The 25,469-nt window shown below is 41.0% G+C and overlaps 1 protein-coding gene across 2 annotated transcripts in view; it reads left to right on the plus strand.

Moving 5' to 3' along the window:
• Positions 1 to 25,469, plus strand: part of tmem132e (transmembrane protein 132E) — a 410,466-nt gene that overhangs the window by 274,563 nt on the left and 110,434 nt on the right. The window contains exons 1-2 of one of the 2 annotated variants that reach the window (XM_005916012.3): positions 7,915 to 8,650; positions 9,301 to 10,258. In XM_005916012.3, the coding sequence (XP_005916074.1) occupies positions 8,572 to 8,650; positions 9,301 to 10,258 (1,037 nt within the window). In that variant the 5' untranslated portion in view covers positions 7,915 to 8,571. Of the gene's footprint in view, positions 1 to 7,914; positions 8,651 to 9,300; positions 10,259 to 25,469 lie in introns of those variants that run through there. The other variant, XM_005916013.3, reaches the window with a different exon arrangement.

Here is a 25,469-nt window from a genome sequence, read left to right on the forward strand (position 1 = left end):
AAGCATTCATACTTTGACATCTCTGAGTTATTTACATGCTACTGTAATCCAACAGTGCAGGTCACTGCAATAGCTCATGTTATTGATATTGCAATTCGTAATATTCAGTAACTTGCAAATAAAAAGTAAAATCAAAATGATCATGGATTACACTGAGAGAGTGATAATTGACTGTAAATCATGTTTGAAGTTCTCATATAAACCACTGCAATATTATATAAAATTGAAGACATTTTAAATTAAAAGTTACTAAATAGGGTTACTAGTTACTAAATTGTCCCCTTATAGTTCCATACACGTCGTACATGATATACGTGAGCTTCCATACATGGAGATAATGGGAAACGCATACAAAGCAAACATTAATCCAGTTTATATGGTACAATTATAAGGGGTTCAGAGGTTGTTTGAAATTAGAGACAAACGTTGAACTCAGAGGTTTGTGTGAAGGAACAAAAATGTACAAAAACAAAATGTGTGTGTCGGGGGGTTAAGTTGTGGCGTGACTGTGATGAGGACTTAACATTGTGTCATTGACTGTGTGCATTTTAAAATGTTCAGAAATCAGGTGGTAAACAAATATCAAAAGAGGGAATGATTACCATTGTTTTTGAAGCATTTGCTTTTGTCCTAGTTTAATGATTATTTTCAATAATGTCTCTCGTTTGTTTCAGTGAAACGTCTTCAGCAAAGTGTTACCGTGGCTTGGTTGGCATTTGGAATATATAAATGCCAATGCCTAAATATATATAAAGTGTCAGTGTAATAAACGTAAGCTTTAGCCTACACCGTTTCAGTCAGTAATTTGGATTCTGCACATTGAATTCATTCTTTATTCTTTAACCTTTTTTTCTAAATTTAATTTCTTACTTCTTTTGTTTTGTTTTTTTGTTTGTTTGTTTTTAAAGAATGACCAAATGAAGTGTACTTTTTATTTCTTGCTAACTTTATTCTAGTAAGTTCTTGGAGTTAGCTGAGGGAACGTACCCATAGCTTTCTGCATCATCCACATCCACTCTAACATGAGCTACATTCTGTCAACATGCCTTCGCTTAACACATTAACGTATTTGTGTCTTTAAAAGACTTCTTTTCTTTGTTAGTTTGCACATGGAATATTATGTGCACTAAAAATTCTGCAAAGCCTCACATCATCACTGATAGATATTGCTTTTACTCTGGCACAACATACGCTAGTACTCGTCATCAAAACAAGCAGCAAGTAACAAAACCATGTGGGTTAGGGTATTTTATTTTTTTAAGACAAAATGTATCATCTGTTACTCTGCAATTAAACCTCAGCATTTGACTAACTGGTTAGTAAATATTTGATGTCAAACAGTTGTATCTGCTCTGCTCAGCAGGGAGAGCGACACGACTAAATGATTCTTAGCAGCACCACATCGTATCTCAGCTTAGTTGTTACTTTATCCAAACAGCCTCCTGGACCGTGAGGGTGACTCGTAATATAAATTATGGATAATTTTATGGGTGCGTATAAAAGATCCATGATGAAATGCTCTATTTTCAACTGATGGTGTCACAGTAGTTACATGTTCTTCGTTTTTAATCTGCAAATTAGGCCTCATTAAATCTGCACTTTGCATTTCATTTGGAAACACACTGCTCTTATCAGCCAAGATTACTGAGACACTAACAGATCAAATATTCCATCTTTACTGTCCCTTTAGTTTCATCACATTGAAGCTTGTGCTTTATTACTTATCTAAAGGAAAGGATTGAACTAGTGATAAAACTAGATCCCACAGCCAAAGTTAAAAACTCAAAACTACTAATTAGACTTTTCATCAGTTGATGTGCAAAGCCGATAACGTCAGAGTAAAGTGGCTTGGTATAACAGTGTGAGGTGCAGTAAACACTCCAGTGTGATAAAGTGTTGTGTGTGTTAAATGTTGCGAGTTTGCAGAGTTGTTATAAACTGTTAACAGATGTTACTCTGATAGACAGACAGATGTGTTGCTTTATAAAGAGTTATTGCATAAGGTCTGAAAGATTTCCGGTATCCTGCATCTGTCTGTTAGAGAAAGTGCTAAGCTGCCCATCCAGGAAGTGATGCAGAGGGTGCTCAGGATGATCTGTGTTGGATAACAGTTTGTTCAGCCACCTCCTCTGCACCACAGCTTCAAGTTTTAACAGGCAGTCACAGAGCCGGCCTTGCCGATCGGTGTTTTCAGTCTGTTGGTGTCACCACCTCTGATGCTGCACCCCCAGCAGAGTGCAGACAGGCGGGCTGTGCTTGCCACAACTGGTGATTTCAGCTTTTTTAGGAAATACAGCTCTTCTTGTGCCCGCATGGGTTGTTGACGTGGCAGGCTGTGTACTGTAGCTTGTCCTCTACCATCTGAAGTTGATCGCAATCTCTCCGATCGTATTCACATTCAGAAGCAGATGATTTACCCACCTCGGGAGAAACGGGGGAGCAAAGGAATAAATTAGTCGAAGACAAATTGTTACATCCTGGTTTAAGTATATCTGTAGACACACTGGAAAAGCAGAAGGTAAAATACGCAGAGTTGACAGAGCTGAGACTTGAATTTGATCAGTAAGACAAATCCCTGATGTTGAGCAGGCTCATTTATAAGCCAGTCAAATTTTCATTGGATCTTACTGCTGTCTTAAAAGATGATTATCTGAGACAAATAAAGATCATTTTTTACAGATTTAATTGGGATCAGGCTTAGATGAGAGACAAGGCTGCACCTCGGGAGGTGACTGTAAGAAGCATGATGAAAGTTTGTGATGTTAAAAGAACTTGCTGATGTTTGGTCTCAAGGAGAACTAGTATAGACTAAGAAGAGAACATTCCTCTGGGTTAGCCAATCAAGCGTGAGAGCAAGTCCACATGTAGTGTGATGTCAGCAGCCTGGCATTTAATCTGAATGCAGAACATAGAGGACCAGCATGAGGAGGTTGACTTTAAAAAAAGGGTATAAGGGCATCATACTGAAATTAAAAACCTGTTTGCCAAGAGCAGTAACTAAAGTACCTGTAAATGTACTTATATTATTACTCTTAATATTATTCACTGCATTCATCGTGACATCTGCAGTAGCGAAAGGTCTGAAGGTTTGAAATAGATAAAAGAGCGTTTTGAAAGCTACTTCCTGACTGTTTGAAGATTGATTTCGAAGAGATGTAGATTTCAATCCATTTCCTGGCAGTCGATAGATTTTTGTTGGGATTGTTGTTTGTGTTTTCTGTGGAGTTGGCAGCATTGTAGCCTATTTATCTTTTCAAATCTCTGCCCATAACGCACAACGTCCTCACCCATAACTGTGATAAATGAGAAAAAGCTCAAATAAAACCGTTCGACCAAACGGCTCCTCTACGGTACATTTTCATTTTTTGCTGTGCTACTGGTGGACGTTTGATGTTTTAACCCCCGTGCAGCCAAGTAGCATGCGCGCTGCAGCGTGGGCCATAACTGACCTTCATAACCATGCTTCTGTTTCATTTCAGTGTCGGCGGCACATGATGTGATTACTGACACGGCCATTCGCATCTTAGAGTAGTTTTAATCTGATGGAAATATGGTAGGCATGTGTGCATGCCTCAGGGAACATGTAACACATATGACAAACAGCCCATAGAATGACTGATTTACTCGGCTTTACTCTAAATCACCAGAGTGATCTGACTTCATGCAAACGCTCAGACAGAGCAAACCTTCCCCAGCGAGATTGAAGCATGAATGTGATTTCCGTATGCATATAGATGAAATCTGGTGAAATATGAAGCCACACACACTTCGAGTGTGTTCGATATAATCTGGCTGCAATCCTTTGGTAAAGGTTATCTGAATCTGACTGAGATGGAAATAGACATTCCTCAGAGAGGGGCAAAAATAGGACTAACACCACAAGTGTTTCAAGTGCTAATACAGCCTTCAATCTCCTGGCTAGCACATCTTTTCATCTGCACTTTAGGTTGCATTCATTGCTAAATGAATGGTAACGCGAACCATTTTACATTACGGGACGTTTGCGTGGAAGTTTTAGCAGAAATTGAGTTTTTAAGAGCAACTGCAAACTGAAATGTGATGCAGACTGTGGAGCATTGCTCAAGTCTTACAGCTGAGTGAGTTGAAAGGTATTATTTCACCAATCCAAATAACAGCAGTACAGTAAGGCTCACAGCTGAGTAAAAGAAGGGAGGGAACGAGGGTTAAAATGAAGATCGATAGGGAAACCCTTCGAGCTGGAACATTAGTAATGCTGTAAGGATGCTCCATCTCTCTCTAATCCTTCTCAACAATTTCTCCCGACCTTTTACTTGAAGAGACATTTATGCACTTCTCTCTCTCAAGATCAAATGTCTGCCCTCCTCATAACGTCGTCTCTGTGTATTTCCCCTTGACTTGGCTGACTGCTTTTATGTTTGACAGCTTTTGTATGGGCAGCGGGAAACACAGTTAAGTGTTTTATTTATCTACAGAATGGGGCTTTTTTTTCCGCTTTAGTCAGCTCTTCAGGAAATGAAACACTGGCACGAAACACACTTTCATATTCTGCATACCTACAGTATGCAGCACACCTGGCTGAAGTGGAGGAGGCAGTTGTGTTTGAGTGGATTAGGCTGAAAAGGTTTTGTTTGTGCAATAACAACATACGCTGAGGAATATACAGTATGCACTGCTTTTTTTTGTATTCAAGCTATTTTGCCTCACAGATTTTTTCACCACCACGAGCTATGCCTAAGGCTCTGTTCAACCCAGTGAATTTAGCTTTAGTAGCTAAAAGGCTAAAGCTCTTTCGTCTTGTGAGATTAGTGACAAAATTGCTTTCCTGCGTTAGCTTCTGGGGGAAATACAAAACATTTGGGGATTTTTCAAAGTTAATCTTAAACACCAAAAAGTTTATTTTTGATCAACCCATCCAGCAGGATGAATCAGCAGTATTGTCACTAGAATCATTGCCTATTTTTCCCCTCAATCATGTGTCGGCGCAAATTGTTAGTGATATGACAAAGTAAAACAGTCCGTCTCGCCCTGCCCTGAAATGGCCTGCTGTTTTTTATTAATTGACATAAGACAAAATATTCTGACAGATAAAAACAAAAAAAAAATTACCCTTTACTAGAAACCCACTCATTCCCCAGATACTCACACACACATTGAACAGATGTTTCACTTAATGGGAGAACAACAGGAAGAGAATTCAATTCAATTTGGCCCGGGGTCTGATAGGACATCAAGTGATAGAGGAAAGCGATAGGGTTTCACATCGGAAGCCCATCTGTGTCCGTGCTTCCCTTCAAAAACCCACCTGCCCTGTGATGTTGTTAGGCTGAAATGAGACAAGCACACCCTGATGCATCATAGGCTGTAATCACCTTCTTAACTGAAACCATAAAGGTTCAGAGTTGAGAGCAAGGGCCAAGGATTTGTTTTGCTTAATGGCATTTGGTCCTTGTGTTGCAATTGTGCAGTTTCATTGCATTTAAAGGAGATTATAAGGCTTCTGGGGAGTATTCAGGTGACCTTCAGGTCTAATATGATCAACATGTCAGGGAGGGTTCACGGTGCTTGCCAGAGGCTACAAACCGTTGTGCCTTTGGAAAACCATACCATACAACAGTTAAAAAGAGAAAAATAATTTTTAATTTAATGTCAGCAGCACATCTCAAAGAAGGTAAGATGGAAAAACTGGAAAAGAAAGCGGTGCTAAAAAGAAACAGCTGCAGGAACATTTTGCTTATAATTATATTAATTAAATGCAAAAATAGGCCAGTAACATGATTGGGTTTAAAAACAAAAGCATCTAACAAAGGCAGAGTTTGTCAATGTGCAGATCTTCACCAATCTGCAAACTACAAATTTTGAAAGAGTTACAGAGTATTGTTCCTCAAAGTTTTTAATATCTCATCATGTACAGTACGCAATATCATCAGAAGATTCAGAGAATCTGTAGAAATCTCTGTGCGCAAGGGACAAGCCCAAAAATCAATATAAGGTGGCCGTGATCTTCAGGCCCTGCAGGCAGCACTGCATTAAAAACAGGCATGATGCATGTCTGTGATGGAAACCAGTGCATGGGCTCAGGAACACTTCCAGAAATCACAGATCACTGTGCCATCCACAAATGCAGGTTAAAGCTCTGCATGCAAAAACATATAAGACCTGTGACCATGATCCACTCAGTCAAAACTCGCGTTTCTTTTTGGAAAACATAGGGGGAGGAGAGGGACCGTTCGGCTCTGCATCTCTGATGGTATGTGGGTGCATTACTCTATAAAACGCAGTTTTAACGCAGGTTTGAAAGTCGATGCTTTCCCAGCAGATGAAGTGAAAATGGGACTTTCCCTGTACAGAGATGGTGGTCCAAAGAAAAGAAAATTGGTTGGGGAAATCCCCCAAATTTGATAAAACCATCAATTTTTGCTCATTTTAAAATGTTAGAGGTAATATCAGAAACACCTCTGAACTAAAGACTTGCATCTAACAGCCAAAGCACAAGATTCAATATCCCTACTCTTTCTGACTTGAACCAACAGGTCGATCTGTGAGGATGCAAACCCTGTTGTTATTGGCTTACTCACACTCACAATGTAAGCAAGCTGTTGGAGTCACAGTTTTACCGTAAATGGGGATTTAAATGGGGAGAGGCCCTGCAGCCTCTCCCCATTTAAACGAACAGATGCTGGAGAGAGAAGCAGTCAGCAGCACCAAGTCAGAAGCGACCGACTTTAAAAGCTAAACATTAAAATGAAAAGCAAGCTGGAAACCAGTTTGTTTTGGGCTGTTTAGCCAGCAGCGGGTGCTTGTGGAGCACATGGAGACATATTTCTTTAAGTGCCTTGCTCAAGGCCACTTCAGCAGTAGTTTAAGATCCAGTGGAGAACGTTATGTATTAAAAGTCCCAGCAGGTCTGGGGATTCACGGATTCTCGGAGCTCTAGGCTCATGCTGCCTCAAGACATAGTGGGATAGATGGAGCAAACTGGTGGGTAATGCTGTTCCAATATCTACTTACTTTTTAAATACAGCAATAAAATCATATAGAGCTTTAAACGGTGGAGAGGTAAAAACATACACTTTGATATTAAGGTTGGCAGGCAGACTAGGTGTGGATCCCCATACGTGAGGCGCATTTTATATTCCTTTCCTGAGGCCAGGATCAGTAGTAGAAGCTGACGATTTTAGTTTATAAGGTGACCTGGAAATATACAAAAATGTTGGCAGATCTCTGTGTTTGGACCCAGGACAACGGACAGATGGGACTCTAGCAGAGAAGCCCTTAAGAAAGTCTGCGGATTGCTGTGCGCATTTGTCTCTTTAAATGTTGATCAGGAGAAGAGCGGCTCAAAAAGTGAGACACGCATTCCTGTGAGGTAGAGACTAGACTTAGTCCCTAAGTAGCTTCTCTCATCATTATACTTCCTCCAGCCCTCTCTATGCTCATTTGTAAGTACGGGATGTTTCTCCGGCTGTGGCTTCATCTTTTGTTGCCCCACTGTTTGCCATTCAGTTTATGGAGCCCACACACACACACACACATCCGTGGATCCTTCTCTCTTTTATTATGGGAATTCCAGGCACATGTGAGTGAAGCAGCGAGCCAGCCCAGATACCCCTCCCCCTCTTGCCGGTACCCCTTCATTTTCATGGATTTCTCATGGGGCTAAAGCAGACGAAAAGAGGGGGAGGAAGAGGGGGAGGAGAAGGAGGAGGAGAAGGGAAGCAGAGCTAGGCTAATTCATCAATAACCTTTACCTAATCCCTCCCTTTCCCGTTCTCCTTCTTACTCTCTCACTCTCTCTCTGCCTAGAGGCATTCAAGCAATACATCCATCCCCCACCCCACACACACACACACACACACACACACACACACACACACACACACACACACACACACAGTCCTTATAGACACACTTGCATGCACTCACATAAGAGTCTGCCTGAACAAGTCCAGAGAGAGAGCATGAATCGAGCTGAAGAGTGTTTTTGCTTTCACCTCTGTGTGTGTGTGGTGTAAGTCGAGTCCTCTGAGGGGCTGTGTGTCTTAGCTATGACCCGGAGCTAAAATGGTGATTATAGACTAGAGACTAGGTGTGGCGAGATGGGGCGGCGTCAGAGGCTTTGTCTATAGTTCCGTACAGCCCACCAACCGGGAGGAGGCTCTGCCTATCTATCAGAGTGTGTCCCGGAGCCATGCACAGTCTGAGATTGAAAGAGCTAAGAGCTGCTGTGTGGGGATGAACCACTCTTAAACCAAGACCTAAGCCACAGGGAATTAGACAAGCACAAGTTCAAGAAGCTCGGTGGAACCTTTGTAGCCAGAACATGACCAAGTGAAGAACTGCAGGAGCAGATTGCTGTTTTTATTTTTATTTATTTTTTTATTCTTGAATTCAGGCTTCTTTTGCAACACACATGAAAAAGACTTTCTAAGGAGCTACCAAAAAAGAAGAGAAACTTCTGTGGACTACTTCCAAGTAACACAATTGTTTGAAGAGACTTTTCTGTTGGGGAGTTCTCAAAATATCCTCTTGATTCTGCCTTTTTTCCCCACATTTAAAGGATGAAATCTCAATGATATAACCATTTGGAATATGGGACTTTTAATCTCTGATTTGGACCATGGTAACAGGCAGCTATGTTTCTGTGCTCAGCTCTGGGTGATTTTGATAAGTATGTCCCATTTACTCTCTTTGTTATTTGTGATTTCGACCTAGATTAATTTTGCGGTGGCGTCTTGGGTGTTTTGTCAGGTATTCGCTCATTTCCAGGGACTTGAAGAGTTTTGAGTTTGGCTTGTTCACAGGTGTCGCTTCAGATTAATTGAATCCAAACACTGGTGCAACATGTTTTGCCCGAGACAAAGATCACACGGGGTGCAGCTTCTTAATGTCGACATGTTTCAGTGTATAACCTTTGCTCCGGATGCTTGACAGCAACCAGTTATCATCTGATTAGTGTGTTTTGACCTCCTCCCCTTTTGCCCCCTCAGCTGACTCAGTAGACCACATTTGTGTCTCTTCCTAATTATACCATATATTCATTGAGACACACACACACACACACACACACACACACACACACACACACTCACCATATCTTCCCTTTTTCTGGTGTTTTCTTTCACTTACAGTTCATGAGTTTTACCTGTTTCACTTTGTTTGAAAGTAACTTTTAAATATTCTCTTTTTTGCTTGCTTGTGAAAGCACTTTGTACACTGTGATTTCGAAGGTGTTTTATAAATAATGTGCATTATTATTATTATAAAAATGGAAGCTGCATTTAAAAGTTAAATCTTTCCTTTCTCCTTTCTTTCTTGCAGCTCTTGCAGGTAAAATCTCTCCAACCAGCTCTGATGCCCTGAGTTCGTCAGCAATGACAGCCAGTCCTTCACCACCCAGCGTGTACCTTCCTGCCAACTTCAAAATGTCCAATGCACAACTGGCCTTCTTTTTGAGGGAGGCTCAGATCACAGGACAAACATTTGGCGGCAGCACCAAGAGCGGCAGTAGTCCCAGCAGTGGAAACCCATTGCAGCGCTCTGAGAGTTTTGTGGTTTTCCAGACAAAAGACCTCCCCGCCATCAACATAAGCTTCGGGCCTTTTGCCCAGGACCAGGCCCTGTCCAAGGAGTTGCTTCAGCCAGCTAGTCCTCTGGATATTCCCGGCCAACTGACAGTCAACTGGAAGGTTCGGGCCTTCATTGTCCAGCCGCGGGTCTTCTCCAACAACCCCACAGTCCAGGTGTTTTTCTATATCGCCGGTCGTGACTGGGACGACTTCAAGGCTCAGGACAAGCTACCCTGCGTCCGTTTGCATGCCTTCCGGGATGTCCGTGAAATTAAAACCTCCTGCCGCATGAAAGGTAACCTGGCGCAGTGCTTGGCCCAACTGGAGCTTCCTCCGTCGTGGTTTAACACCAATGTAGCCCCTCTGGGCCGAAGGAAAGGCTCGAGTGACGGGCTCTTGGATGGGTTAAGTGAGACCCTCCAGGCTGAGCTATACTACACGCTACACGAGCCTAACCTGGAAGGGGAGTGCAGTAAGGGTTCAGGTCACGGTGGTGGTTCTTCCAGGGGAGAACCTCTGTCACAGCACCCCCTGCTGCGCATCGGAAGCATCAGCCTGTACCAGGCCAGTGAAGAGCAGCTGCTGGTGGACAAGCAGCTAGACAAGAACATGTTCCTCAGGCTGCCGGAGAAGCCCCTGAAGCCTGGAGAGATTCTCAAAATCTTCCTGTACCTGATGCCCAACTCTACTATTGAGCAGTTCACCCTCAAGTAAGTGTCCTTTAAAATCTGTTCAGGTGCTCCGATGCTTTCAGACTCCTTGTTTCCATGCCGAATGTCACATTTATTGTGATGTTGACACATCTATATTCACAGCAGAGGCTCAATCAGCCTCCATGCAGTCATGCATATAAGATTTATTGATGAATAGTTTATTTTCTTGCTTCCCGGTATATCTCAGCCAATAATTTCCTCCCTGTCATAAATTGACGTATTATATGTCTCTTTATAATAACACTCGCACCGAATCATATGCAATTTGTCCAAGGTTTAGGTTTAGGGCAGCATGACTGTCTGTAAACAAAGCTACAGTGTGAATGCTGAGCACCAGTGGATAGGCTTAAAGGAAACGTAGGATTTACATGTCCAATAGAACACAATTACCACAGCGATGGATTCATTCATTACAGTCTTAATAACCAGCTTAATTCAAAGCAGCATTATTAGACGAATCTCGGAATCAATTGCATTCAATGACAGCATAAGATTACCGTGTACGCGGAAGTGCAACCAAAGTCATCTCATTCCAATCCTCACAATATTCTGTTTCAGGCTTCAAGCACAAGTTACATGACCATTTATGTTCATTTCAAGTCTAAAGAGACAAACGAGGATGTAAACACACATTTCATCCTTCTCATTAATTTCTTCTTCACTTAGCCAATTGATGTGCCAGCACTAATTAAAGTCAGGTAAGATAAAGGGAAGAAGAGAGGGTTAAGCAGCACTGTAAGATTCACCTTCAGAAATGGTGGCCTCCAGCCAAAGAGTTCTTCTTTTTTTATGAATAATTTGCAGTGAACTGCTGCTCCGAGCAGTTTGTGTTTAAAGGCCAGGTAATAGTTGTAGCTGTGGAACACATACAGATTTGGCTTCTGCTATGGCATTTAATGCTCACATACTGTACTCATTCTACACGTCCGGCTCACTGCTGGGAATAAAACACTGACTAATATATAAATGGATGTTTAACCACGTTTTTGTGTCAGCGTGTATGTTAATGCAAATAATATCGTTTTATTATTGCAAATGGATTCTTAATGCCTTCATTTTATTAACATGTAAGTGGTTGGAGGCAACATAAGGAAAAATATTTGGACGTGTAGATTTGTAACTTTTTGCTTCATTACAAGTGACCCCGTTCACATCTTCTGAGTGTCCTACATTGCCATTGAGACAATTACTGTTACAAAAATACACCACTCATATAACTCCGTGGTTAGTGATGAGCATGTGTGATGGGTGTAAATAGTTCATGACACAAGTGTCCCTCACTGCCTTCCTGTATTTGAGCTTTTCCACTTTCAACTCTCTTAAAGTTTCTAAATTTCACCATTTGCCTGCAGGAAAAGTGGAGAGAGAGTGTGAGGCTTAGCAGGACTCTGGTCTCTGTAGCTCTTAGTTCTGCTCAGTTATCAGCAGAGTACCCAGGATTAGAGGATATATTATTATATGCATTTGACAAAGTCGGATTTTTTTTGCACTTGTATGTACGAAGAACACCAGAAATGAACACAGGAACGTTAACGAAACGCTAAAGATTAGTGAAACCTATATTAAACACATTATGGTAGCTATCTGCTTTTAATGAGCTATGATTAATTAAGCCTCAGTAACGCAAGTACTTGTATAATTATGATTGTTCCCACAGTAAAATGTCTTTTTTGACTCAGTGTCAGTTGATGACATTTCTATAGTGAAAAGCAGTACTGTTATACTGGCAACAGTAATCCTTTAAAATCCTTTAAAATCCTTTAAAATCCTTTAAAAGGACAGGAACAGAAATTCCACCTGTATAAAATGTCTGATTAGGGTATGTTTATGATATCTACGATACGATACGATACGATAGAACTTTATTAATCCCTCGGGTGGGTTCCTCTGGGAAATTCGACTTCCAAAAAAGCACAGCAACGACCGAAGTTACAGTTACAGAATTGTTATATATATATATACACACACACACACACACATATATAAATACAGAGACAAATATAAATAAAATATACAAAGGGGATAAATAGAATAAATAGGAATAAAAAATAAAAATACAAGTGAATTGCACATTTCAAGTATTGAGTCTATTGCACTGTTGACTATTTACAAAAAGTATTGCACAAGGTATTGTACAGTGAGGTGAAGAGGCACTACAGCTTAGTTGTTCCCCCTCCTTTGTCCTCCTGTTTCTGTATTTTTACCTAAATAAATTCAGTTAACGATCTACTTAATATCATTTTAGTGACCTTTATTTGGGGAAACACGCAAAAAGCAATTATAAAATCATTTCACTACAGGGATAAAAGTTAGAATAGCTGTAGCTGTGGAGCACACATGCATAAATGGCAGTAGCAGTAGCAAAAATACCACGGCCCACACACATTGTCCAATTTCTTTCTACCAGCTGATGTGATTTTTGAAACCTGCAGGGAGACATCTGATGAACCCAGTGATGCTGGCATATTTTTATAAAATGAACAGAATAGTTTAATTCTCAAATTGTGATTTAAGGCTTTGGAGCTGATGTTGGTTTCTATATCTGAAGATATGCTAACAGCTCTTCTTGTAGCCAGACAAAAATGAGCTATTTACTCGAGTCCCACCTCCCCCCCAGGAATTCCAAGCATTTCTCTTCACACCATAAGAGCAACACTTACTCTCTTTAAGTTCCCCTCTCTTTAAAATGTATGATGCTAACTTCTACTGGATTACGAAACAGTTTCATTAACAGTTTCAGAGAACTGACTAACCGTGGGACACTTTCACTCAAGATGTGGTGTAACAAAGTTACAGTAAGACTTTGTAATATGAGCCGAAGCTTTGTCATATCCCCTTGTCTCTTAAAACATTTAGCTGAGCGTGTTAGCATCCATATACATCTGCAAGTCTTCGGCAGCCTGACTCTCTGAGCCTCGCAGGGATGGAAATGAGGAGTGATAAAACAGAAGAGTTAAGAAGGCGATGAGGCCTGGAGAAGAAAGCCCAGCGTGAGCCTCGTGAGCGACTTGCCTCAATAGGGTGTAAATTCAAGAGTTGTGGAAGTGAACTGTCGAGTCTTCCCAGCGCATCGAGGAAAATTATTAAAGATGCAATAAGGAGTGTCTTTAAAGATGAATCAGGAGGCCTCCTCTCCTGACTCTCCCTTAGCCACTCCATCGCTGCTTCCAATTATTCTCCTCTTCACTTGTCCAGCTTTGAAAGTCTTTGACTTGTTATTGCAAACGATGGCATGCCAGGCCAGAGAGACGGAGGAGAGACGGGCCACTTGTGGAATCTTCCCTTGTTTTCCCGCGGCCGCAGCGGTGCTGTCAGAAACGTGCAATGTGTGTGTCGGCGTGAATGTTTGTCATGCAGTAGGATAGGGAGTAGTGGTGTGTCAAATTTAGTTACCATGGCAATGCAATAATAGTATGTGTAGCCGTAATGTTGTCTAGCATGCCCCGGTGTGGGCTGACACTGCTTTTCTAGAGTTGTTTGCTTTTCATTTCAAGTGTCGTTTAAAAATCGTATCTTCTCTTTTCGCCCGTAAATTGATAGTGGCATCATTTCTGTTATACACGACAGCGTTTCACAGATAGTGACTTTTCCATCGCATTGTTTTGGAAAGGATCTTCATCATATACAGTACTAAAGTAATGTTTTTAGCAGGATCACTAGTAAAATATTACAAAGCCCAAATCCCTTTAAAAATACACGAGAAAAACAACCAACAGGAAACCGTACAAACCCGACTCATTGAACTGTAAATGTGCTGTGATGTTACGTTGTGTTTAGAGTTTGAACAGTGACAAGGTTTAGCTAGAAATGGAGCCGTGGTTGAGAGTCCTGTAGCGAGATGCCAGTACTTTACTGTAATTTAACAGTGACGTTTCCTACTGTGGATTTTTTTCGGTGGTAAACAGTTTCGAGCACAACAGTGGTTCACTTGAGTTTTTCCACTTGTCCAATGGTGGAATCGACTGCATATAATGTGAAAGGTGTCATTTGTAGTAACTGGCCCACAAAGAAGCTGCAGCTTACAGACATAACCCCTGTCCGCTCATTGTTTTGCATTTCTGGCTGACAAAACGGCTCTTTTTACACTTTGCACACACCACAGAGAGTGGCTCTTAGCATAAAAGCTTTGTCTCCACCACACAGTAGACAGATAAAGTTGGTGAATAGCCTTGAATACAGTGGACCATTTCGTAGTTAAAGAGCCAGTCTTTTTCTCGGCAGTGAACACGTTCAATTAAACCACAAAAGTTCCGTTAAAAATGACACAATGAGCAATTTCAATGAGCCAACTGCAGATTCCTCTGACAGATCATTGAAAACACTGGGAAAAGCTTGTGTGTTATCATGGGCTTTTGTCCCCGTATCCGTTAGGTTTGCCATCTGTGAACATTGGTAGGTATTATAATTTATTTCAACTATAGCTAATGAAATGATAATTATTTCCATTTTGCTTTGCCAAGAGCTGCAGCTGGTGGACAGCCAGAGATATTTTATTCATTTGTTTATTCATATGGACACTTAGTTGCAGGATGCAAAGAGATTCGCATATGTTGCGTAACCTGAATTAAAATTCTATACGACAGCGGCGAGGTCACTGCATGCATATAAATGCAGTCAATGTGGAGATGCCAATTTTTATTTTGGTGACTCACTGACATTTCTTGCCCAATAAACAAATACGCATTGCAGTGCACACAATCCTCATCTATGTGCACAGTACAAGGCTCTTGGAAACCTTGCAGTACTCCGGAGCCCTGGGTATAACATACAGTATTCAAATGCCCTGGCTCCAAATAAAGGCTCGAGGAGAGAAAGCACAGTGGAATCCAGGGAGAGTGACCCACATTCAGAAGCAGTGGCTTCATCCCCAGCAGCTAGATGGCTACTTGCGCCTTGTAAGGAACACAGAAAACTTCCTGACCTCAGCCTCTGCTTCCTGCCAGCTCTGCGGTCGTGCTCCGCTTCTTGTCCCACGTGTCGTTGTCGCTGTCAGTGTCAGCTCGTCTTTTCCCGACGCTTTGATGGGAAATGTCAGGACCTCTCGCCATGGATCGTGCACACGTTCAGATCATATGACTGCAGACGTGATGCTTCTGCCATGGGCCGTCTTGTCAGGACACATCGGGTGACACGGAGAACCGCTGTTTATCAGCACTCATCTCTGATAAAAGAGGCGGAAGCCAGGAGAATCTTCCTCGACTCAAAGTGCTTCCACTTTTACAATGACAAGGCAAAACACAGCCTTTCTTATTGGGCCACGCAGCGTACAGGCTGCACCGCCAGTGCTAACGCTGCTCGATTCCTTCCTTCTTCTTCAAGTGTGAGCACGTTATTTGAGGTCAAGCAGTGAGAAGGGGAAAGTATTTACCATCATCAACTTTAAGTCCCTTGACACAAATCTCAAAAGGGGAATGCAGTGCATGTGCCAAGATTTTAATGAAATGAGCTGTTTTAACTTGAGTTAGTTTTTAATGCTTAAAGAAAGTTGCATGAGTCAGCTCTCTGTGCCGGGGAAAGTGGAGATATTTTTGCAGGTTTATTCCAGTGCTTGGCTATTACTAGAGTAATTCAACCCCTTTCTAACCTTGAATAGGCAAGCTGAGCAACTTTGATTTGGAAATTCTTGTTTATTCGCTTGAAAGATTCCTACTTTAAATCTGCTGAGGACATTTCTGATATGCTCAGCATGTTGCCGAGTGTTTGGCTGGTTTTGAGACAAATAAACACTGACCATTAAATTAGACTAACTCAATGCAAAACCGCAGAGTTCATCTGGGTCAAACGTAACCTTAAAAACTCATTAGGCTTCCTCGCGTTGTACCAATAGCTACATATTCATCACTTTTCCACCCTATCAGTTCAGCCTGTTAACATTATTCATTTTTATTAACATCTTTTCAGATTAGTTGAGAAACATATCACATTCTCATTTGGGCACGCTGATTTATTCACCAGTTTATTATAAAACCAGTGTCTTATACATCTTAATCATTAATCTCTTCAATCCTGCTGGGCCCAAGGGTGGAGAAGATTGTTCTGTGCCACAGAAAACAAAAGCAAATATCCAAGCCCAATAATACTGACATGTGGAGTATGGGATTGTGTGCAAAACATGGTACAATACCTACTTTTTTCTTCATTAATCTCACAGTGAAACCTCAATAAGTAGTTTCAGTAATATACAATGTATCTACTGTGTTTCTATACTTTAATTAACAGATAAGAGAATTAAGAAACAGTAGCTCATAAACAACAGCTCTCTAGTCATCCTTTAGTTGTTTCACATTAATAAGTAATTAATGAATTTACTCTTATTTTGGGGAGCGCATCTGTAACCGGAAGGTCGCCGGTTCGATCCCTGGAGCTCTCTGTCCTTGGTCGTTGTGTCCTTGGGCAAGACACTTTACCCTACCGCCCACTGGTGTTGGCCAGAGGGGCCGATGGCGCGATATGGCAGCCTCGCTTCTGTCAGTCTGCCCCAGGGCAGCTGTGGCTACAACTGTAGCTTGCCTCCACCAGTGTGTGAATGTGAGAGTGAATGAATAGTGGCATTGTAAAGCGCTTTGGGTGCCTTGAAAAGCGCTATATAAATCCAATCCATTATTATTATTATTATTATTTTAGTTGTTGCAATACTAGAAATTCAAACGTGATGCTGATACCAATGAAAGTACTTGCACAGTACCATGGATGGGAGTAAAACACGGACATAGCTGCCGGGTCAGAAATATTAAGCCAATGTTGACGTGCCTTTAAAATGTGGAGGCTACCAGAAACACTCTGACTCCTGTAGAGATCTATGGGAAAACCTTCCTGATATGTTTATGGACTCAGTCACTCCAAATTAAGCCTCCTTTGTGAGACATACAGTGTTTCAAAAAGGAGAACTATCTGTGGCACTTGTGACTTGTCAATTATAAGTCGTTAGCCAGCGAACGAGTAATGTTAGTCACACCCACCCATCCTTGGGTTTTTGATACCAAGGTAACAACTGAAATCTCATCTCCAAAACAGGATTTCAGGAAACAACGGATGAGATCTTTGTAGCTACATCCGTCCTTTACACCGTGTATGCAGTGCTTTTTGGAACGTAACTCCCGCAATAAACGAGGGACCACTGTAGTGTTGACTGGAATAGATGAGGACACACTGTTGGGATCAGTACTGTTGCAAAAAAAAATTTCTCCATCTGCATACCCTCATGTGGGGATCTCCTGCTGCTGTCTGTTGCTTCAGGTGTGAAATAAATCCAAAGAAAGACAACAAACTTAGCTTCTGTTTGTAATATTCCTGAATTACGCTGTGATTAGCAGTTAGCTCCTTAATCTGTCAGACATTGTCTTCTTCACAAGTTTAATCTGTGGTAGATGGAAAAACTCAGTCTGCATGCCACTAGAAACTAGAAGCAAAAGGCTAATGTTCACACTTTGTCTTACTTTTGAAAAAAAAATCCTACTTGGCATATACTTGTGTACTACTGTGAGCTGTTGTCTTATTTGGCATGGGAAGAGTTTGGTTAAGGGCAAGGTTAATGGTAACCGTAGGTGTCGAATCTTAGCTGAGTGCAAAGGGCATGCTTTAAGTTGAAGTCTTCTTTCCTTTAATCAACAAAACCCACACAGACTGTTTTGTAACTAAAAGAAAAGTAAGCACAAGGTCAAATATTATCGATGACAAGCTTGTAAAACTAGAACTTTACCTCTCCAAGTAAACCTCAACCATATGCAAACTAATGTAGTAGCAATATTATTTTGCGTGCCCAGCAGTCGTAAAGTAGGTCATCTATCAATCAGTCCCCGGTCCCTCCTGTCCATGTGCCAGAGAATCTCTGGGCCAGATACTGAACCCCGAGTTACCCCTGATATGTATTTGAATGATAGATAAACGTACTTAGGTGTAGATCAAAGCATTGAATGAATGTGATTGGGTGAATGACACTTGTAGCAGAAAGCACTTTGAGTGCTTAAATTTAGAAATAAGGTGCTCTATATATTTCCATATTCATTGATTTCATTTTTAAAAAGGTATTAAAAGCACTAATTGTGATTTCTGAAATGGTGCAGAAACTATAAAATGCTTTAGCTGATCTATGTTTATGTGGTATGAAAATCACATTTCATTGTAACACACTTTTACCTTTAATATCAAGGCGAGTGAAGGGGTTTTCTGTGCATTGTAGCGTATCAACATCTCCTTATATGGTAGTCAGTCTTATGTGATCAAAAATCTGTTGGTGTAAAATATGAATAAATAGAGACAGGCCAAAGGATTTTCTGTGCTTTTCTCCAGTGCATATTTAAATATTGCCAGATCCTCCTGCAGAGTGTTGGTTTATAGAGGGAACCTGGGAGACAAATTGACAAAAGCTCAGTGCTCCTCATTTCCTCCGTCTGCAAGGTAATCAAGCAAGCATTGGCTCAGGTATGAAAAAGGGTGTTTTTCACTTTACTGCACAGGCTTAAGTTAACTGTTTTATCTTTGTAAATTCATTTTCCCGAGCTTTTAAATGAAAGTGCTTTTAAATCTTTGGACTGTCAAATGTGTGTGTGTGTGTAGTGCTTTCAAACACATTCCATTGTTCTCATCTGGACAGGTTTATGCTTAGCGTTAGCATCCCAGAAAATGTGTGTGGTTGTGCTAGAGTTGTGAAATATCTCTGAAAAACAGAGCTGCCTTTTATTTGCTTTTGTCGCATCACAGCATATTGTACTTTTGTAGTTTTATTCAAATATGGACAGCATGGAAGTGCTATTGATAATTGACCCACCGTAACGCGGCTGCTGACACTAACTATCTTCAAGAGATAGAGGGAACGGGATGCTTGGGATGAGGTGACTTGGATGCAGATGAGCCGCTATGGTGACCCCTAAAGGGAACACCCAAAAAAAGAAGAAGAAGGAAGAGATATCAGAGCATGTAATCCAGGAAATCCCAAGAACATTTATAAAACCAGAAAATGATGGCTTTAATCTGCAGTCATTACATTATGAGACAGTGGGATCAATGCTAGTGTCAAGTTTAGGAGAAAGCACATCTGGCGGAACTCTCCCAGGACAGATGAGCTCAAAGACTAACTTTACAAACGGTTGATACTGAAAATCTACACATGCCCATATGCAGCAGAGTTTCTCCATGAAGAGTGGACTAAATTACCCCGCGCATCTGGGAAGGACCGATTCATCCATCAAGAGTGTTTAGCTGCTGCTAAATGTGCTGTAATCACTTACCCAGCGTGAGGACGAGTCGCTTTTTATACAGCTGAAATGAGTCTGGCATGACTTTATTAAAGAAATAAACAAGCGTTATTTTTTTCTCTGACAAATTTTGGGTGACATTCATTGATGGAATTGAAATAATGTAGAAAATTTGTACGTGAGTAATAGAGTGTTTGCAGATTGACGGGCAGGTAGCGAAGCATCTGCTGCAAGAGGTTATCGTGTTTCAAGTTTTTTGTCCCCACTTTTTCCTCCATTGGGTCATTTCCCGGCTCTTGTCTTACGCACGTAGCCTCATGCGGTTATCTTCAAACCTTTAAGGTGGTTTGGGGGACAAGACTATGATAAGCCATATTTTCACAGCAGGCGGCCCCTCCCGCTTTCATGTTGTCACATACAGAAATTGTTGAGGTTTTATTACCATCTCTCCTTCTCTCCCTCACCTACATCTTCCCTTTTTTTTATTTATTATTTTTATGATCCCAGCCAAGAGATTTGCAGAGCCAATCTGTAGTAATAGACACGGCTCTGCCCAGCGTGAAGGCTTGTGCTGCCCAGTAGGCTACAGTTTCAAAGGAGGCAGTGGTGTGGAGAAGTTGCATCTTCCCCCCACTGCAACTAACTTCTGATTTTAATGATGCACTCTCTGCCTTGAGTGAGTGTTCTTCGCAGTTGTTATTTGGAAAGCTGAACATCAAATCCTGTATACAGAGATCAAGAGATGGACTGTTTACTTGCTGTCCTGTAAGCCGGGCTCTTTAGGTCTTGTGCGGTTGGATTAAATTAACATGAAGCAGCTGTTTGTTACTTGACAATGACGGCAAACATGCTGCTGTTGCTTTGCATTGATCTGGAAAGAACAAAAGTCCCCCTGCAATTTTTTTTTTGTTGCTTTTTATGTCGTCGCAATGCCACAACGGCACTCAGACACAACATCGTATTCCCTGACAACAGTAACGGCTGGAAGTGAGTCAACAGAGATGAGAGGAAGAGGTAAAAACAGGCTTTATTCACGATTGCCCGTTAAAGCCGCGCTGTTCCACCCCGATATAAATGCACCTTGGCAGGATTCCTCCGCTTTTTACGCAGCATAATGGAAGCAATGGTAAATTAATAATGGCTGAAATAATGTATTGTGAGCACATGGGAAACTAACCATCCTCAGTGGAAGAAATTTGGATAAAGACATGATTGGGTTAATTCATAAAACATGGCCAGCATCCAGGACTGCTAATCTAATAATTGTAAATGCATGAATTGGGTTTTCCACTTCCTCCTGGTGGCACAGTCTGCATGATACGCCTCATCACTTATTTTTTACTCTTCCCGTATTACCATTTGAGATAGGGCAGTGTTCATTCTAGCATCTGCGATAATGTACTCCAGCGGCAGGAAGCTTTTAACTCCATGTGTGGCACTCCCCGCCTGCCAATATTGTGTTCTGGCATGCAATCACAAGAGAAGCCATATTGCTTAAAATTATACTTTTCCCTCTTACTGAGGGACAACATATTATTTTCACTGTCATGTTGGAGAACTTGAAAAGTTAAATTACTTCTTTTTCTTTCTTTTTTTTGCCTGATGGCATCTGCCGGTTATTTGGCGCAGAAAACTCAAAGTCCAGTTGGCGTATGACACTCGGGTCCACACTGAAAATTTTAAATGAAAGTCTGTAATAATTATCTAGAGTTAGACACTGGGCAAGAGAATTTTTGCCGGACAAAGACATTTCTAGACTCCAGTGATCACTTCTACAGTATTTCCCAGGTGGTCTAACCTGCAGCAGCGAGACAGGAGGAGCTATGTTTTCATGAGCGCCAACACGGGAAATTTTCACCTCACTGCTGGCCTGAGGGAGCTGCGGGCTGCAGGGCTATATTAATCCTACCATATGGTTGTTGGCTGACAACATGGCTCGTGGTCATAAATTTTCTTATGTTTATATCCACTCGTTCTCATCCCAGGGCGTTAAATGTGGTCTTTCTGTCACACATGCACAGGGATATTCTTTGTGTCTTGGTTGCAACGTTATTAGAAACTCCAATGAGATCGCTGAATTGATATTGCTTTAAAAATTGGGAGGTTATCCCACACTTAACCCCATTATCGCAACTCATACCTACACATCAAAGCTAAGCTGAGCTTTTCTAAGCAAGAGACAAAAACTGTGGAAAATTTAGAAAAGCTAGACGCAGTGTAAAAAACATGGAGTATTAATTATGCTAGGTAAAAGATAAGTATATATATGTATAACTATATTCTGTTAATCTTCCAATTCAGAGTGATGGGTGGGCTCGAGCTTATCCCAGCTGTAATACAGCAGGCGGCACTGTACACCTGAGACGGGTCACAGGGCTTGCACGGAGAGATAATCAACATCAAAGTCCAGTAAACTCTTATGACCAATTTAGAATCGCCATTTAACCTAACATGCAAGTCTAGTGACTGTGGGAGGAAGCTGGAGTTAGACCCAAATGGTACATGAAAAGATCCCAGCTGGCTAGTGGATTTGAACCCAAGACCTTGTTCTTGTCAGGCTAAGGGCTAACCACCGCTGGATCATGTCCAACATGTGTTTATATGAGAAACGATTATATAAGTATAGTGTAACTCGGGATTAACAAAGAAAATAGGTCATTGGTAGCACGTGGAGCAGTGGCTACCACTGTTGCCTCACAGTAAGAAGGTCTTTTTCTTGTTGACTCTGGCTTCCTCTCACAGTCCAAACACATGCAATTAGTGGGGTTAGGTTAGCTGCTGATTCTAAATCGCTAATAGGTGTGAATATGAGTGTGAATGCTTGCCTGTCTCTTTGTGTTAGGCCCACAACAGACTGATGACCTGTCCCTGCTTCTCGCCCCATGGCAGCTGGGATTGGCTCCTGCATTGAATATGCAAAAAAAGATGATTGACGGAGTTTTTTGCAACATTAATACAATACAGAACTTTAAATCCGTTTCCTATGTATTTGCACGTTTTAAATATTTATACTGAAGTCTCTAGTAATGATTTGTGATACAGATGTATGTAGTCCGACGTCAGGGTAAAGAAGCTATTCTGCTTAATATGTGTCTCTTTCCAGTGGGAATATCTTGTATAAACATAATGCATGCCGCAGTCAAGGGGGCTAAAGAGAGTTCAAAGAAAGGTTCACAGTGTGTTCCCGGCCTCTGGCTGATTCAAATGCGTCTCTTTTACAATGTTGAGGTGACATCTAACAACTGCAAATTGCATGTGTCTGTGGTCAGTGCTATTTGTAGGAGCGGTTGCTTGAGCGTCTCAGGCACCACGCAGCAAGACTGATTGTTCCCCTCCCACCTGCATCCTCCCCCGCACACAGTGAAGCCCAATTCCTCATACCACCGTCTGTGAAACCCTTTTTTCCTCTTTCATCTCATTTCTTTGTTCTTCTTGGGGGAGGAGTGGGCTCCTGAGTGGAGGTTCCCGTTGCTGGAAGGTTGTTATGTTAGGCTGATTTAAATTAGAATAATTTTGAGCACACTCCTCAAAATTGATGCCTCCCAGCAAACTAGGGCAGATTTGTTATGGTCATTTGCTATGCCCTCCCCTGCTCTTTAATGGCTGTTTAGCACTCAAGCCTCACAGCTCTGAACTGAGTGATGAACTCCCAGATTAAAATTTTTCCCCCTTTCTTCTACATTTTAAGAAGAGTGGGCATCACGTTAATTTTGCAGATTTGGTGGCATTGTACAACCCAGCTAAAATTGGCATGCACAGAACTTTTCTTTTGAAACTTGTCTGTTTGAAGTGGATTGGTAGCATATCCAAGAAACATAATTCTCTGCAGTGGTGAGGTTTTAAGGATTGTGGTTGCCTTTGTTTATTCCTCTGTGGGAAGTGTTTTGTCTAAGAAAGCAATTCTTCTTCTTGAGGCACTAGAAAGCATCCCGCAGCAGAGGGACCAAGAGAAATGGAGAGCAGTGTTGTTATTTCAGACTCAAGCTTGAAGGCACTTCTCTCAATTTTTTTTTTCTTCTTCCTGACATAAAATTCACAATTCTGCTTTCACAGTACCACCATAAACTTCATTATCAGGAGGTATTCGAGTGCAGAGTGCAGAAGACAAGGAAAGTGGTAAATTGCTGAAAAGGATTTTGTAAATCAACCCTGTGTTTCAAACTTGTCTTATAGCTGGTTGGCTTATCTTTTTTTCTCCAGCTCAAAGTCAACAGCACTTTAGGCTTCACCTTGATAAAGGCTTTAGTGTTTTATCTTAAGGAGGTGCAAGTTTATTGATTCATCAGCGTGTGAGCAATTCAGTTGTAAATTGTTTTATATGAGCAATAAATCAAAACAGAATATATTTCTTTAATTCAGCTTTTTCACTTCAAACAATTATATATTGTTTTTGTCCTTTACTTGCTATGAATGAAGGAAACTTTCTGCGGGAAGTTTAAATTGCTTAGTATTTATTAGTGTCTACAGCTAATTAGTGCATCAAGATAGCCCCCCATTAGCCACCTACCCACTCATGAAACAACGGCAAAGACCAGAATAATCACTAAGCACCGCAGCCCACACAGTGGAAGCTATTTGAAATGAATTTGACACCTATCCAAGGTTTGCAACATGAAAATGTTCTTGCAAATTTATAGCAGTGTAGAAATGTATCTAATCTTTTAAAACAAATGTTCACATTCTTAATTTCTAGTAAACACCTGCAGCGTGCATGTGCTTTGCAAATAGGATCCAGTGTCTGTTGTTTGGAGGACCCTCAAAAACTGCCTCTGATTGGTTAGCTGGTAATGGTGTAAGTATGTATGTGAGGGCAGCCCAAGCTTCCTTTCCCCCCCCTGTTATTGCAATAATTTAATCAGCCAGAGAAAATAACATTTTCCCCTCCCTCGTCCATTATTTTCCAACATCAAAATTCAAATATTTCTGTTTACCGAAGGGGTTCGGCTCTGTGAAGTTTATCCCAGGGTGTTAGTGTCTTCATTTTCTGTGCAGGTCTAAACACAGTTCTGCTTGACTTTTCCATTCAGCAGATGTTGTAGTCTCAAAAGTCCACCTGGTTTCACCTCCTTTTGTCATCTGGAAGTTTTGATATGATTCTTAACCGGGTGAAGCGACACAAACACCAGGATCTTTAGCAAAACATTAGCTACATAAACCACGGCGAGCTATCCAGGTATTTGCTCTATAATGTATGTAAAAGCTTACATACAGTATTTTTAGATGTTTAGCTGCCATCAAATTAAAAGTAGCTAATTAGCTCCTGTGTGGGATTCTGTCTGTAGTCGTGTAGCTGGGGTCATGTTAACAATCCATTAAAATTTAGCTTACATGCATCAAGGTCTTCAAGATCCACTTAATGAATTATTGGTTGAAAATTGACATATAACTTAGAAACTATGATTCCTATAAGTGTAGCATGTATATGTCGACATATAGAAAGTCATATTTGACCTCTGACCTCACGTTTACATTTCACATCTGCCTTTCTCTCAAGTTGACCCCAAAATGTGTTATATCATTAAAGAAAGTATTCAGCTGCCTAGTTAGAAGTATAACTGTAGAATAGTTATGGTACACAAAGTTATTCATGTCCAAATATTTTAAATCAGTACCTGTTATCATTCACCTACTCCCACATAATGTTTGTGTAATCAGAGTAAACATCTGTCATCTGCTACATTTAAAACTTGCACTACGACAAAGAAAAAAATGAATATATACTGAATAAGAGCAAACACGGCGGCGTGCTTCTTGTGTTTTTCATGAAATATTTAAATGTCTCACTTTTTACATTTTATATGTTTTCTTTGTTCTATTGTGAATAAAATATGGGTTTATAAGATTTGCCATCCAAGTTTTTAATTACATTTTAAACAGCAGCACAACTTTTTTGGAACTGGGGTTGTGCAGTGATTTACATTATGCCTATTAAATGGCAGTGAGTGTGATATGTGATACTGCATAAATCCCTGCGCGGAAACACCTCCTCTGTCCAATCTCCTACCACTTCCCTC

The sequence above is a fragment of the Haplochromis burtoni genome, unplaced genomic scaffold (assembly GCF_018398535.1).
Source record: "Haplochromis burtoni strain Fernald_Lab_line unplaced genomic scaffold, NCSU_Asbu1 Contig_17, whole genome shotgun sequence".
Classification (NCBI taxonomy): Eukaryota; Metazoa; Chordata; class Actinopteri; order Cichliformes; family Cichlidae; genus Haplochromis; species Haplochromis burtoni.